Source organism: Capricornis sumatraensis, chromosome 21 (assembly GCF_032405125.1).
Source record: "Capricornis sumatraensis isolate serow.1 chromosome 21, serow.2, whole genome shotgun sequence".
In the NCBI taxonomy this organism is placed as follows: domain Eukaryota; kingdom Metazoa; phylum Chordata; class Mammalia; order Artiodactyla; family Bovidae; genus Capricornis; species Capricornis sumatraensis.
This window is the reverse complement of record NC_091089.1, coordinates 35,023,343-35,036,156: the sequence shown is the minus strand read 5'-3', so window position 1 is coordinate 35,036,156 and position 12,814 is coordinate 35,023,343. Positions and strand designations below refer to the sequence as shown.

The 12,814-nt window shown below is 43.7% G+C and overlaps 1 protein-coding gene across 3 annotated transcripts in view; it reads right to left on the bottom strand.

Moving 5' to 3' along the window:
• The window catches only part of OSBPL1A (oxysterol binding protein like 1A), a 211,696-nt gene extending 201,515 nt beyond the window's left edge, over positions 1-10,181 (bottom strand). For all 3 annotated transcript variants that reach the window (XM_068994018.1, XM_068994019.1, XM_068994020.1), the window contains exons 1-2: positions 10,059-10,181; positions 5,874-5,996 (exon numbers count right to left, since the gene is read on the bottom strand). In XM_068994018.1, the coding sequence (XP_068850119.1) occupies positions 5,874-5,994 (121 nt within the window). In that variant the 5' untranslated portion in view covers positions 5,995-5,996; positions 10,059-10,181. The remainder of the gene's footprint in view (positions 1-5,873; positions 5,997-10,058) is intronic.
• Positions 10,182-12,814: the final 2,633 nt, after the last annotated feature.

Sequence of the window (12,814 nt, the reverse complement as noted above, 5' to 3'; positions counted from 1 at the left end):
AGTGGCTCACCCCTCACCACTTAACTCTGGGCAACATAGTCTCTCTGGGGCAGATCCTGCCACCGCCACTGTCTACTGCAATTCAGTAACCTGGTATCTCAGACTCTCAGCTTCCCTCATTTCCCCACAAACCTGGCCTCTGCTCTGCACTGGGTACCTGATCCCAGAGCCCGAGTCTGAATATCACCGTCACGTCTGAACTCAGGAACAGAGTCCCCACTTCCCAGCTTGTTCACACAGGCAAATCCCCAGCTCATTCTTCAATGGAACCAGCCATCAAGTTCTTTAAACACTTTGCTTATATGTAAACATTCCCACCATCCTCACTTCCTTCAATCAGTCCAGCATCTATTTCTTATTCCTCACATCAACATTTCTCTGCCGATATCCTCCAATATCCTATCTTTGTCACAGCAGCTTAGAAAACCCCAGAGCCTGATAAATACATTCGCTCAATTTTTCTGTAACCACAGTCAGGTCACTAACAGCGGCGGAAGAAAAATAACAGAATCCCGTGGATTCGTGGCTCCATCAAGTCAGGATCTCACACTTCAGTGAAGCCCTCGCCAGGGTCCTCGCCACAGCCCCCTATTCAGGGGTCTCTCCTACACTCCACCAGAGGTACTTCAATCCCCACTACTCCCTCAAGCCTCTTTCCCAGACACCTGCTTCTTAGCAAACAATCTCCTCTCAGCTTCAGGGCAAAGAGAAGTTTCCAGAGGACTCTCTGGGCTTCCTAGCAACCAATCCACCCCCTGCACCTCTGCCCACAGGCACCCTTCCACCCTTCCTCCTGGGGCCTCAGGATAATCACGCTTCCCATACCCTGTATCCCATGCTCTCCTCCTACTTTCTGGGCACTCCTTTTCCTCCTTATCTCTAACTGCTCCCTTCTTCATCGCAAATAGGAAGGAGCAGATACGCATTTGCAGGTCTTCCATCCAAAGAGCAAAAGCACCCAACTCTGACCATCGTCCCCTTCCTTCTCGCCCTCCCCTTGCCCATCTACACTCTTTCCACCTCGTTCCCTCCAGGAGCTACCCACTGACTGCAGACTAGGTTCACTTCCCACCACATCACTAAAGCTGTCCTCACTTCATCCCAGTAAGTTGTGTCGCCGGACCCTAGGGGCACTTTCCAGCCGGCAGCACACTGCATCACCGGACAGTGTCAGCCAGCCCAGCCCACGAGCCTCCAGAGCCCTGCACCTCCGCCGAGGGCTCTGCACAAACTTCCATTTTCTCTGCTTCCTCTGACTGGGCCGTTCATCACTGGAATCTCCAACAATGACACCTCCTGGCCCTTTCCCACAGCTTTACCTGCTTATATGCTCATGACTTCAAACTCCACGTGTCCGTGTGTTACTCAGTTCTGCCGTTCAGCTCTCTACTGTTCACCTCCACCTGGAGGACACAGGAATACCTTCTGCTCAGGAAGCACAAAGCTGAACTCACTTATCTCACACATGCCCACTCGCACACAAAAACTCCCTGTCCCCACTCCCACTTTTCACAATTAACTGTCCAATTATTCACCTCACTTCTCAGTTCAGAAAAAAGCTGCTGATGCTGAAGCTCCAATACTTTGGCCACCTGATGTGAAGACCCGACTCACTGGAAAAGACCCTGATGCTGGGAAAGACTGAGGGCAGGAGGAGAAGGGGGCGACAGAGGATGAGATGGTTGCATGGCATCATCGATTCAATGGACATGAGTTTGAGCAAACTCCGGGAGATAGGGAACTCCTTGAAGGACAGGGAAGCCTGGAGTGCTGCAGTCCATGGGATCACAGAGAGTCAGACACGACTGAAGAACAACATCCACTTTTCTACGGCCATACCACCCTGAAAGGGCTCCATCTCGTCCAATGTCAGAAGCTAAGCAGGGTTGGGCCTGCTTAGCTTACTTGGATGGGAGAAATAAGTACCACTTGCTGGGTTTCTCCTTTTCACCCCTTCCACAACTCAGTCCGATCAATTCTACCTCCTAAATGTTAACTATATCTAAACACTTCTCACCACTCCCACTGCTTCCAGTCCCACGTGACCCACAGCAGTCTCCTTTGAGTTACTCAGCAGCTTCCTCACATCTAGTATTTCCACATGGGATTCTGGATCAAGAAGCTGACATTTCCAAAATCTTAAATTATTCTTAAAATACTCCAAATATCCTTTACACTCTTTACTTTTTATTATGGATATCCAAAATTTTTGATCAGTGAGAAATAATCAAGTTTAGAAATATGTACAGAAAATTATACCCTACACTGAATAGTACAACACTGGGAAACACCAGCAGATATTATGGGTGATGGGCTTCCCAGGAGGGGCTAGTGGTAAAGAACCTGCCTGCCAATTCAGGAGACAAAAGAGACAGGAGTTTGATCACTGGTAGGAAAGATCCCCTGGAGAAGGAAATGGCAACCTACTCCAGTATTCTTGCCTGGAAAATTCCATGGACAGAGGAGCCTGGTGGGCTACCGTCCATGGGGTCACAAAGAGTCAGACACAACTGAGCAGGTACACACATTATGGGTAAAACTCAAGTACTTTCTCATGCAGACCTCTCAACAAAGTGAGAGGACAGCGTCATACAGAATCATCTTTATATTACCAATACAAGCTCTTATTCTGCTTTAAAAACTTGTTTCTTGGAATACTACTCACAGAATTTATATAAAGCATGTTATTCAAACATATTAGCATTTATTTGCAAGAATGTCTCACCATTAGCAATAGACATGAACACACACTTCTAACATGGCAACAGCTGCAAACAAAACTGCCCAATTAGCTCCTCCTTTGTGCCCCAAGCCTAGAAGTACTGACCTTCACCTATAGAGATTCCCTCTCTCCCTTCAACCTGACATTGTATCGGCTGGATTCCTTCCAACCAATCCCATCTCTTATGTTGACTTCTGAGTTTTAAATCTTGCAGAAGAATTATACTACACTTAACCATTTTCTCAACTTCTCAGGGTTTGGAAAAACAAATGAGATAGAATATCAAGAAACGGCAGGCACCAAGAGTCCCACCCACAAACAATCACGGGCCCAGTCCCAGATCTCCCCACTCAGTCCTGTGGGTGAACTCACTCACCTGATTATGCTGTTCCTCTGCATAAACCCTTCAACCCACCCTTAAGACAAGCCTGACTGACAAGTATAATGAGGGTGAAATTTTGAAAAAGCATTAACAACTGTCTCTCAGTTTTACATTTCCTAGCAGCTGACTTTCCAAGGTAAGTCTAGCCCGAGGTAACCACGGTCAGGGTGCAGGCTGAGTAGAAAGTAAAGGGTCCCTGATGATGATCCAACCAGGCACGTTTCTGGCATTCAGAACAGAACTCCAAGGTAAAGATTAAGAACCAGGTTTCCATTTTACATATGGTAATGTGTATGTTTCAGGACCATTTTCTCCAATCACCCCACCCTCTCCTTCTCCCACTGAGTCTGAAGCCAGTGCTCCGTGACAGCCTGGAGGGATGGCCGGGGGGTAGGGGGGTTCAGGGTGGAGGGACACAAGCATACCCAGGGCCAATTCATACTGAGGAATGGCAAAAACCGTCACAACATTGTAATTACCTTCTAATTAAAACAAAATTTTAAAAAATAGAACCCGGTTTCTGGTAAAGGATGAGAAGATTTTTAGAATTCCTTTAGCATTCCACCTGGGGCTAACTTTTGGACAACTCGGAGCATGTTTTCTTCCCTGTTGCAAAGATAATACTCTGTCCCCACTGAGGGTAAGGCCATGAGGTCTATTGCTGGAGCAGAGGAGGGGAATGTGACATGGCAGAACAAAATACCCATTAGGGACTCAGGGCTATGTGAGAGCAAAAGACGTAAGATGGGACACGTGGCTCCTGACCCTGAGCCCAGAGAGCGAAGTAGGTCCAGCGAACAATGAGAACGGGTAGTGACAAGTGGGATGCTAGGAAAAGGGCCCCGAGCAGGCACCGAGACGAGCACCAACCTGCACAGCGGCCAAGTCAAAGTAAATTAGGCAGTAAATTCAGCAGTGCGGGCAGAGGGAAGGTCAAATGCTGGTCCCCAGAGCTGCTCTGAGCCCCCACATGTCACTCAAGACCCTGTGGCCACACCCAAAGAGTGTGTCCAAGGTGAAACAGCAAGCCTAGCCCATGTGTCGGATGGAAGATTCGAGAGAGGGTCAGGGTGACACGAAGTCAGCAAGAGCCAAGGTGAGACTCCTGAGGCAGCCAAGGAGCACCTCTGTGCTTGTGATAAACTGAAACATCTGCGTGTGACTTCCTGTGTGTTTTACCTTAGCTACAAGGACGTGCTAGGAAGAGAGGCTGCAGGGGAACCAAAGGCAGTACACACAGAGAAAGGATCGCCTTCACACTTAGAGGCCACCTTAAAAAAAAAAAAGGCCACCTTAATGAGATGGGCTTCCCAGGTTGACGCTAGTGATAAAGGAACCGCCCGCCAATGCAGGAGACAAAAGAGACCTGGGTTTAATCCCTGGCTCAGGAAGATAGTCTGGAGAAGGTGTTCTTGCCTGGGAAATCCCATGAACAGAGGAGCCTGGCGAGCTACAGTCCATGGGGTCACAAAGAGATGGGCACGACTAAAGCGACAGCACACACTGAGATGGGAAAGGACACAGGTGAGAAGCTCTGGGAGGCCAATCGTTTTACGAAAAAGCCACTGTGAGGGAGGGACCCGAAGACTAACATTTAGTCCTCCAAACTCCCGGAAGGAGAAGGCGCTTGTTGAAATATCTGAGCCAATTTAAAAAAATAAATTCTATGCACACCTGAGTTTAATATATTTGTAACCGTGCTACACAAGACACGCTGTGATTTGGTGGCTGCTACTTACCCCTCCTATCGGCAAAATCCTTGTCATCGAGGCTGCTTCTCACCTCAAGACGTTGGCACGTGGCCTTTCTTCTGCCTTGAGCCCTTTTCTTCTCTATTTTTAACTGGTTACATCTATGCACTCTTCATATATCACCTTAGGATGATTTCCTCCAAGAAACTAATCCTTCAAGTTCTACTTACATACTTCTTATATATTCCATGATACTCCGCACGTCATAGCTCCCATACTTTGTACATATTGTGCAATAAAGACTAGTCTGAGCTAGTAATCTACTAATCTCAGCGAGGGAAGGATCCTGTCTGACAGTATTTTAAGGTACTTCACATTATGTCCATAATCCTGGACATAAACACTCAAAACTGCTGCTTCAACTGCAATGTCTTTGAGAAGAAATTGTCATAGCATGTATCCTGTGGGCTAATCTCATTAAGGTGGCTTTTTTTTTTTTAAGGTGGCCTTTAAGGCCTTGTAGTTCATAAGATTTAGGATCCATGACAATTTTAAGACTGGATCTCAAGTTTGGGGGAGAATGGATACATGTCTATGTACGGTTGAGTCCCTTTGCTCTCCACTTGAAACTATCACATTATTAATGGGCTATGCTCCAATATAAAATAAAAAGTTAAGAAAAGGAAGACTGGCACTCAATTTCTCTTACTTAGAGGGGAGTAGAAGAGTACCCACTCTTACAGGGCTTCTTCTTAGGATAAGAGATGGAAATTTATGGCAGGCAAGTTCAAAAGGATTAGCACTAACTAAACGATAAAGTAGTGTATACTTGTGTGTGAACTTAGTCGCTCAGTCATGTCCAACTCCTTGCAATCCCATGGACTACGGCCAACCAGGCTCCTGTCCACGGGATTCCCCAGGCAAGTATACTAGAGTGTGTTGCCATTTCCTTCTCCAGAGCATCTTTCCAACCCAGAGACTGAACCCAAATCTTCTGTATTGGCAGGCAGATTTTTACCACTGAGCCACCTAGTGCATACTCACAAGAAAAAAATGAAAAAATACATTGAAGGCTTACCTTTGCAGTTAATGTCAGCAATTACTTCATTCCTTTCCATGGTTTCTAACAGCTGTCTTACTTCTTCAGCGTTGCCGTTTCTGGCATGATGGAGAAGCTGTTGTTCTGCGTCTGTACTCATTTCTAGATTTAAAAAACAGTACCACTGCTATTAATCTAAGAACATATAATAGCGTTTGGATATTCTGCCAACACATAAAGGGGAAAAAAATCATCTTCATTTTGTAGCTAATAAGACAGACAAAAGGAATAATTAAACGAATCAGCTACAGCGTCAAAATTTGATCTTGAGGACTCTGTGCCCTGTGTATTATTTCTGGAGCCTCAGCTTCCTTACCTGCAAAATACAATCAACTTCATGACCTGTGGTAAGACTGTGTCTATGAAAACTATCAAAGTATTTTGTAAACAGTTATTAGTACAACTTTAACAACCTTATGTCTATAAAGTTACAATATGGCAATTCATCAGTTCACATAGAATTATCAAAAGACTGGAATGATCTAAATGAACACATTGGAAACTTATGAGAAAATAAATTACAGATAAGGATCCTGGAGCCACCATACTTATCAATAAACTCTCATTTTCTTATCAAGCCTCAAGACAACTATAGAGGAAAACAACCAAATTTAAAGCATTTATCTCAGAAAAAATAGAAATTTCTTTCATACTAATAATCATTTGGGCTTCTCCGATGGCTCAGAAGGTGAAGAATCCACCTGCAGTAAAGGAGATGTGGGTTGGATCCCTGGATCAGGAAAATCCCTGGGGAAGGGCATGGCAACTCATTCTAGTACTCTTGCCAGGAAAATCGCATGGATAGAGGAGCCTGGCTGGCTACAGTCCATGGGGTCACAAAGAGTTGGACACGACTGAAGTGACGGAGCACAATAATCAGTTAAATGCAAATAGATCAAGCACAATGGTATTTTTTGCCTACCTCATTAGCACAAATAAAAATAGTAAACACACCAAATGCTGGCATGAACAGAAAATGTGCAGTCCAATAAACTGTTAATACTATGCATATTATATATAACTTGCACACAAGTTATTATACACATGTTATATACACAAGTTATTGCACACATATGTTGCAGAGGGAGGAAGAGACAACAAACTGTCAAGATGAAATAATTTCAAAATACACAAATACCCAGGGAGGATGCCAGGAGATGGCCAAGGAAGAAACACCAGGACCTGTCTTTCCACCTGAACAAGTGCACTTGCAGAATCTGTCTGATGTAACTACTGTGGAACTCTGGAGCCTACTGAAGACTTGCAACTGCCAGGGAAGACTTGGAAGGTAACTGGTGATTTCAGCTCTTAGCAGAGCAGCGGCTCCCTAACCTTCAAGACACTCAGCAGGCATCTGTACACATGCTCCTGGAGCAGCCTGCGACAGTCAAGGTTGGCAAAGAGGACCCTGTCCTCCCAATACTGGGGAGCTGGGCTCTGATCACTGATTGCTGCTTTTGATCACAGACGTGCAGACAAACAAGTGGGCAGCCATTGCTACTGCATCTGGCCCCTGGGTGCAAGTCTTTCCAATGGGCTGGAATGCCAGGAGATTTAAACAGCTAGCACCCTTTTGCCCCCCATTCATTTTTCCATTTTCCCCCTAAATTTCCCCTAATAAAAACTAGGACATTTACAGCCAAATGCATACGTGGGGGAAATTACAATGCGACTGCTCATTCCCACCCGAAAGCTCAAAAGACATGAGACAACCTTAAGTTTATACCTCAGGCTGGCCTTCAGCAGAGAGGCAGTCTACATCAAAACAAAAAAAATGGCAAACCCTGGGGAAGAGGGTGTATTCGATTTCTAGAGTTACTGTATTAGATTCAAATGTCCTGTTTTCAGCAGTGCTGTTCCCTCCCAAAAAGACACAAATCACACAAAGAAACAGGAAAGCAGGGCCCACTCAAAGGAAAAAACCAAGTCAACAGAAACTGTCCCTGAAGAAGAATTGATGGCAGATATACCAAACAAAGACTTTAAAACAACTGTCTTAAAAATGATTAAGAACTAAAGGAAGAAGCAGAGAAAGTCAAGATGTATAAACAAAATGGAAATAAAGATAGAAAACCTAAAATGAAGCCAAAAAGAAATTTTGCAGCTTAAAATTGCAGTCACTAAAGTGAAAATTTGACTCGAGGGATTCAAAAGCAGATTTGAGCAGGAAGGATCAGTGAACTTGAAGACAGGACAACAGAAATTAATAACTCTGAGGACCAGAAACGAAAAAGATTGAAGAAAAGTGACCCCAACTGAGGAGATCTGTAGGACACCAACAAGCAAACCAACCCAGGAATCACAGGTGTCCCACAAGAGAAAAGGGGGTAGAGCATTTGAAGAAATAATGGCCAAAAGCTTCCCAAATTTGGTCAAAGACATGAACATAAGTATTCAAGAAGTCAAGGAACACCAAGATGAAATCGGAGATATATACTCACACTTTCAAAAGACAGAATTTTGAAAGCAAGCCAAGAGAAAAGCAAAACATCACACAAGGGCTCCTCGATAAGATGATCATGTTTCTCGTGAGAAACTCTGAAGGCCAGCAGGCAGTGGGTAAAGAGTAAGATACTTAGGAGTTAAGTGTGCCTGGCTTGGGTCTTAACCATCCTTGGACTGTCTGGGCTTCGTGCTAGTCATGCCTGCCTGATCAGCTGTGGGTACCCATGTCCCTCCTTGCAAGTCTTCTGCGTCCACCCATCCCTGAGAACTAGAGCCGGGCCTCCGTGTGCTCAGAAGAACAGGAAGAGCAGCCTGTGTACCTCACAGACTCCTGCCGGCCAGGGGCCCAGAACCTGGTCTCTTCAGAGCGCTACCAGATAACTGTGCCCAGCACTCACTCACGTCCCCTTGAAAGGGCTCTTATAAACCCTCAGGGAAGACAAACTCAGACTCTAACCCAGGGACTGATTTCAGAGAATATTTTCCTAGGAGATGTCATCTAGTAGTGACCATAATGTCCTTTCCTCTCAACAGATTGTTGATCAGCATTTACACTAACCACCCTAAATCACCTCCGCATTCATTTACAGTGCATGCTCATTAAAACATTTGATTAGTCATTTAAAAAGCTTAATACTTATATTCACTGCAGCCCTATTTATAAAGCAAAAATGTTAACGTCCATTAGTAAAGGTTTGTTCACAAAACTGAATACTATAAAACCATCAACAAGGTTGTAAAAGGAATTTCTAAAACTATGGCACTGCAATGTATCATCAAGTCAGATGGATTTACTGTAACAATCTCTGTATATGTTTTACATAGTCACCAAAAAAGAAAAATACATTAGGATGATAACAGTGGTTACTTCTTACAGTGAAATTATGAATGGCTTTGATTGTCTTTTGAGGTTTGTGCTTTCTGAACTCCCTACAATATAACAGCATTAAATCCTTATAAGAAAAGTTACTGAAGATATAAAACAAAAAATCTTGTCATTAAATGGACATTTCATCACAGGTGATTTTTTATATATGTATTTTAGCGAGACAAGTACATTATATAAGAAGTGACAATCTATTTTTGCTGGCATAATACACACAAAAATGTTCATTTAATATCTTTTTCCTGTTTTTCAAGAATGAATCAAAGAACACTTGAAGTATCTTCAGAACATAGTAGAAGTTGTTTAATGTTACCTTGGGTTCTTACCACACTGGGTTTACAGAAAAAAAGTTGTAGTTTTAAGTTTTTCAACTTCTGTATAATAAATATGAAAAGGGTACAGTCAAGTCTATTATTTATTTAAACAGTCCACAGTAATATGATATTCATATGAATATCATATGATGTTCAATAATATCATATTCACCACGACAGTCACTGATAAGCACTGGAATTGAGATTAAGATTATTCAAGGGTTTGGGAATTCCCTGGTGGTCCAGTGGTTAGGACTGCTGGGGCCTAGGTTCAATCCCTGGTCAGGGAACGAAGATCCTGAAAGTCGAGCGGCATGGTCAAAAATAAAAAATAAAAAAATTATTCAAAGGTTGCAAAACACCCACTAAGGACAGAAACTGCTACAGGCACTGGCGGTATCATACAGTCGCTGCCCTCCAGACAGGAGGGTGCTCGGTCACACCAACATGCTCCAAGTACAGTAATGAGCAAGGGATAGTGGCTGTCCAGAGGACAAAGGGGGATGATTAGCCCTTTACCTGCATTAGTGAAGGAAGGAACCACAGAGAAAGTGAAATTCAAGCTGGGACTTGAAGACTGAGGAGGTCACCAAGACCAGCAGGACAAAGGTTTCTGCCCCAGCTGGACAACTGTTACACCAGGAACAGTCTTGGGTGAAGATGTGATTCCATTTAGTTGTGGTGAGTTTGAGATTCCTGTGGGAAAAAGAGAGAGACGTCTGGTAAGCAACCAGCTTATACCAGCCTGAGCACAAGAAAACAGTTCTAGAGGACAAGTACAATAGTCAGTACATTAGTGTTCATTAAAATCATGGGGGTAATCAGGACCTCTTACTGAAAGAAGACCAAGAGTGAAGGGAAAGGAGGCCAGCGACGATGACGAACCAAGAAAGATCTAAGCGTGGATGGGGGCAGGGGTGGGTGGTACCAGAGGAGGGTGGGAGTGTCACCCAAGAGAGAGAGTTTCCAGGGGTTAGAAGGTGTGAAATGTCAAAGGAAGAGCAGGAACAAGGCCTGAAAACACCAACTGGTTTGGCCACGAGGAGGAGAATTCAAGAATATTTCAAGTAGAAATGACAGACCTGCAGACAGACGTGGGTAAACCGAGGAGTAAAAGGGGGCGACAGGGAGAGAGTGCGGCAAACTCCTTTAGAGAGACTTTGTTTTGAACGGCTGGTAATAAGTTCCGTTTTCAGATTTTTAGAGACCTGGGCATGTTCATAGCTGTGGGGCTAGAGCCAGGAGAGAGGAAAAGCTTGAAAGACAGGAGAAAGAATGAAGATGCGAAAGATCCTAGAAGAGCCTGAAGCAGGTGGATGAAAAGCCCAAGGGGAGGATTAGCCTTGAAGAGAGGAAGCCCCACACGAAGCCGGCTGGGGGTAGGGGTTAAGGGGCCAGTGGGGGCTGGGTAGATAGAGCTCCTTTCTGATGCTGACAACTTCCTGAGACACAGATTCCTAAGTACCTTAATAGGTGAGAGTAGTCTTAGTATGAGACAGGACAGTTGCTGACAGTGGGCTTGTGGGGGAGGGGGTCGTCCCTCCTTTTCAAAACAATTTACCACCACATCCACTGAAAACTAGCTGCTGTCTGAAAGGCTAAGCAGACTCAAAGGTTTGCAACTGTTAACACTTGGCTTGAGACATAGTCAAATAAGCAAGACCTTGAGGATAAATTCCAAAATGCAAGCAGGCATTTCAACACTGCTCCTTTCTAAACTTCTGTGACTTTGGAAAGGAATGGCGGGGGGTGGGAGGGTGGGGGGATAGGAGAGGGGGCTGACACTTCTTCCTTCTCCCTTAGTGGCTCTAACACCAAATCAAAGAAGCACAGCTCCAAAAATATCTGTAATTTAAAGACCAAGAAAACTTCTTAAAATGATAACAGTACTATTTAACTAGCCCAGTAAAACATGATTGTTATGTTCCTTTCTGCTATGCCGCAAAGAAACTAAGATATTCCAAACCAAGACATAAAAACATTTGTATTTTTTCTTAATCCAAGAACCATTATAAGGCAAAGTGTGCTGCTATCTATGCATACCTGAAGATTCCGAATTTGATACATCTGCAGTAGCTAAAACTTCACTCAGGTTGGATGGATCTAGGTAGCCAGCATGGGCTAGGAAGGTGTCCACCGTGAAGTCCACAAGGAGCTGCAGTTTGCTCACCACCAACTAGGCCAGCATCCCTTTCCCTTTCTCTCCTGTCACTGCATTACCGTCAATAAACACTTCGCTGAGGGCGGACCACGGTACAGGCACTGTTCTATTAGGTCGTGATACACTAATGAATAAAACCAGGCCTTGCATTAGGATAACTTTATGTTTTATCTATGTATTTTTATATTTAAAAACATAAAAATCCAAGTTTTATCTATATATTTTTATGCTATGTTTTATCTATACATTTTTCTATTTTATATAAAACACATTTGTATAATACTTATACATATTTGGGGGCAGGCACCACACTGCAAGGCTTGCAGGATCTTAGTTCCCCAACCAGAGATTGAACTTGGGCCATGACACTGAAAATGCAGAATCCTACCCACAGGACCACCAGGGAATTCCTGATAACTTATGTTATAGAAAAGTCAACTGTACAAATAAATTACTATCCACATTTCTCGAGGTCTAACTTGCCATCTCCACTCCCAACTTCAACTAGTTCCCCTTAATAAGCCTTCTCAGCACCTCATGTTTGCCACAAACATTAGTCTGTAGGTGCTCGTGTGGTCATTTCTTTGTTCTCCCCATACTACACTAGAAACTTGATTAGAAAAGGGGTCCCAAGTCTATTATGTGTCCCCACTAAATCCCTAGTATCCAGCAAGGTACCTAGAACACAGCAAGCAACCAAACATTAAGTGGATGGATGAATGGATGAACGTGAACTTAGTTTTTCAAGATCAAAGCAATCAAGATAGACTGATAGGAAGGTCTAAAAGTAACGTGTTTATTGTAAGTGGTACACTTTCATCCAGTGATCAAAAAAATGAAGGTTTTTTCCCCCTTATATGCCACAAGATATTAAAACCATAGCAAAAAAGGAAGATCTTTTAAAATATATATTCCAGGATAATTTAGGATGATCACTGCTAATTTGATATTAATACATCTCTAACTTATGAATAATTTGTGGTTAACAGTTAACAAATAGAAGGGGGAAAAGTGCAGACAGTGACAGATTTTATTTTCTTTGGCTCCAAAATCACTGCGGCCCATGACTGAAGCCATGAGATTCAAAGACCTTTACTCTTTGGAAAGAAATCTA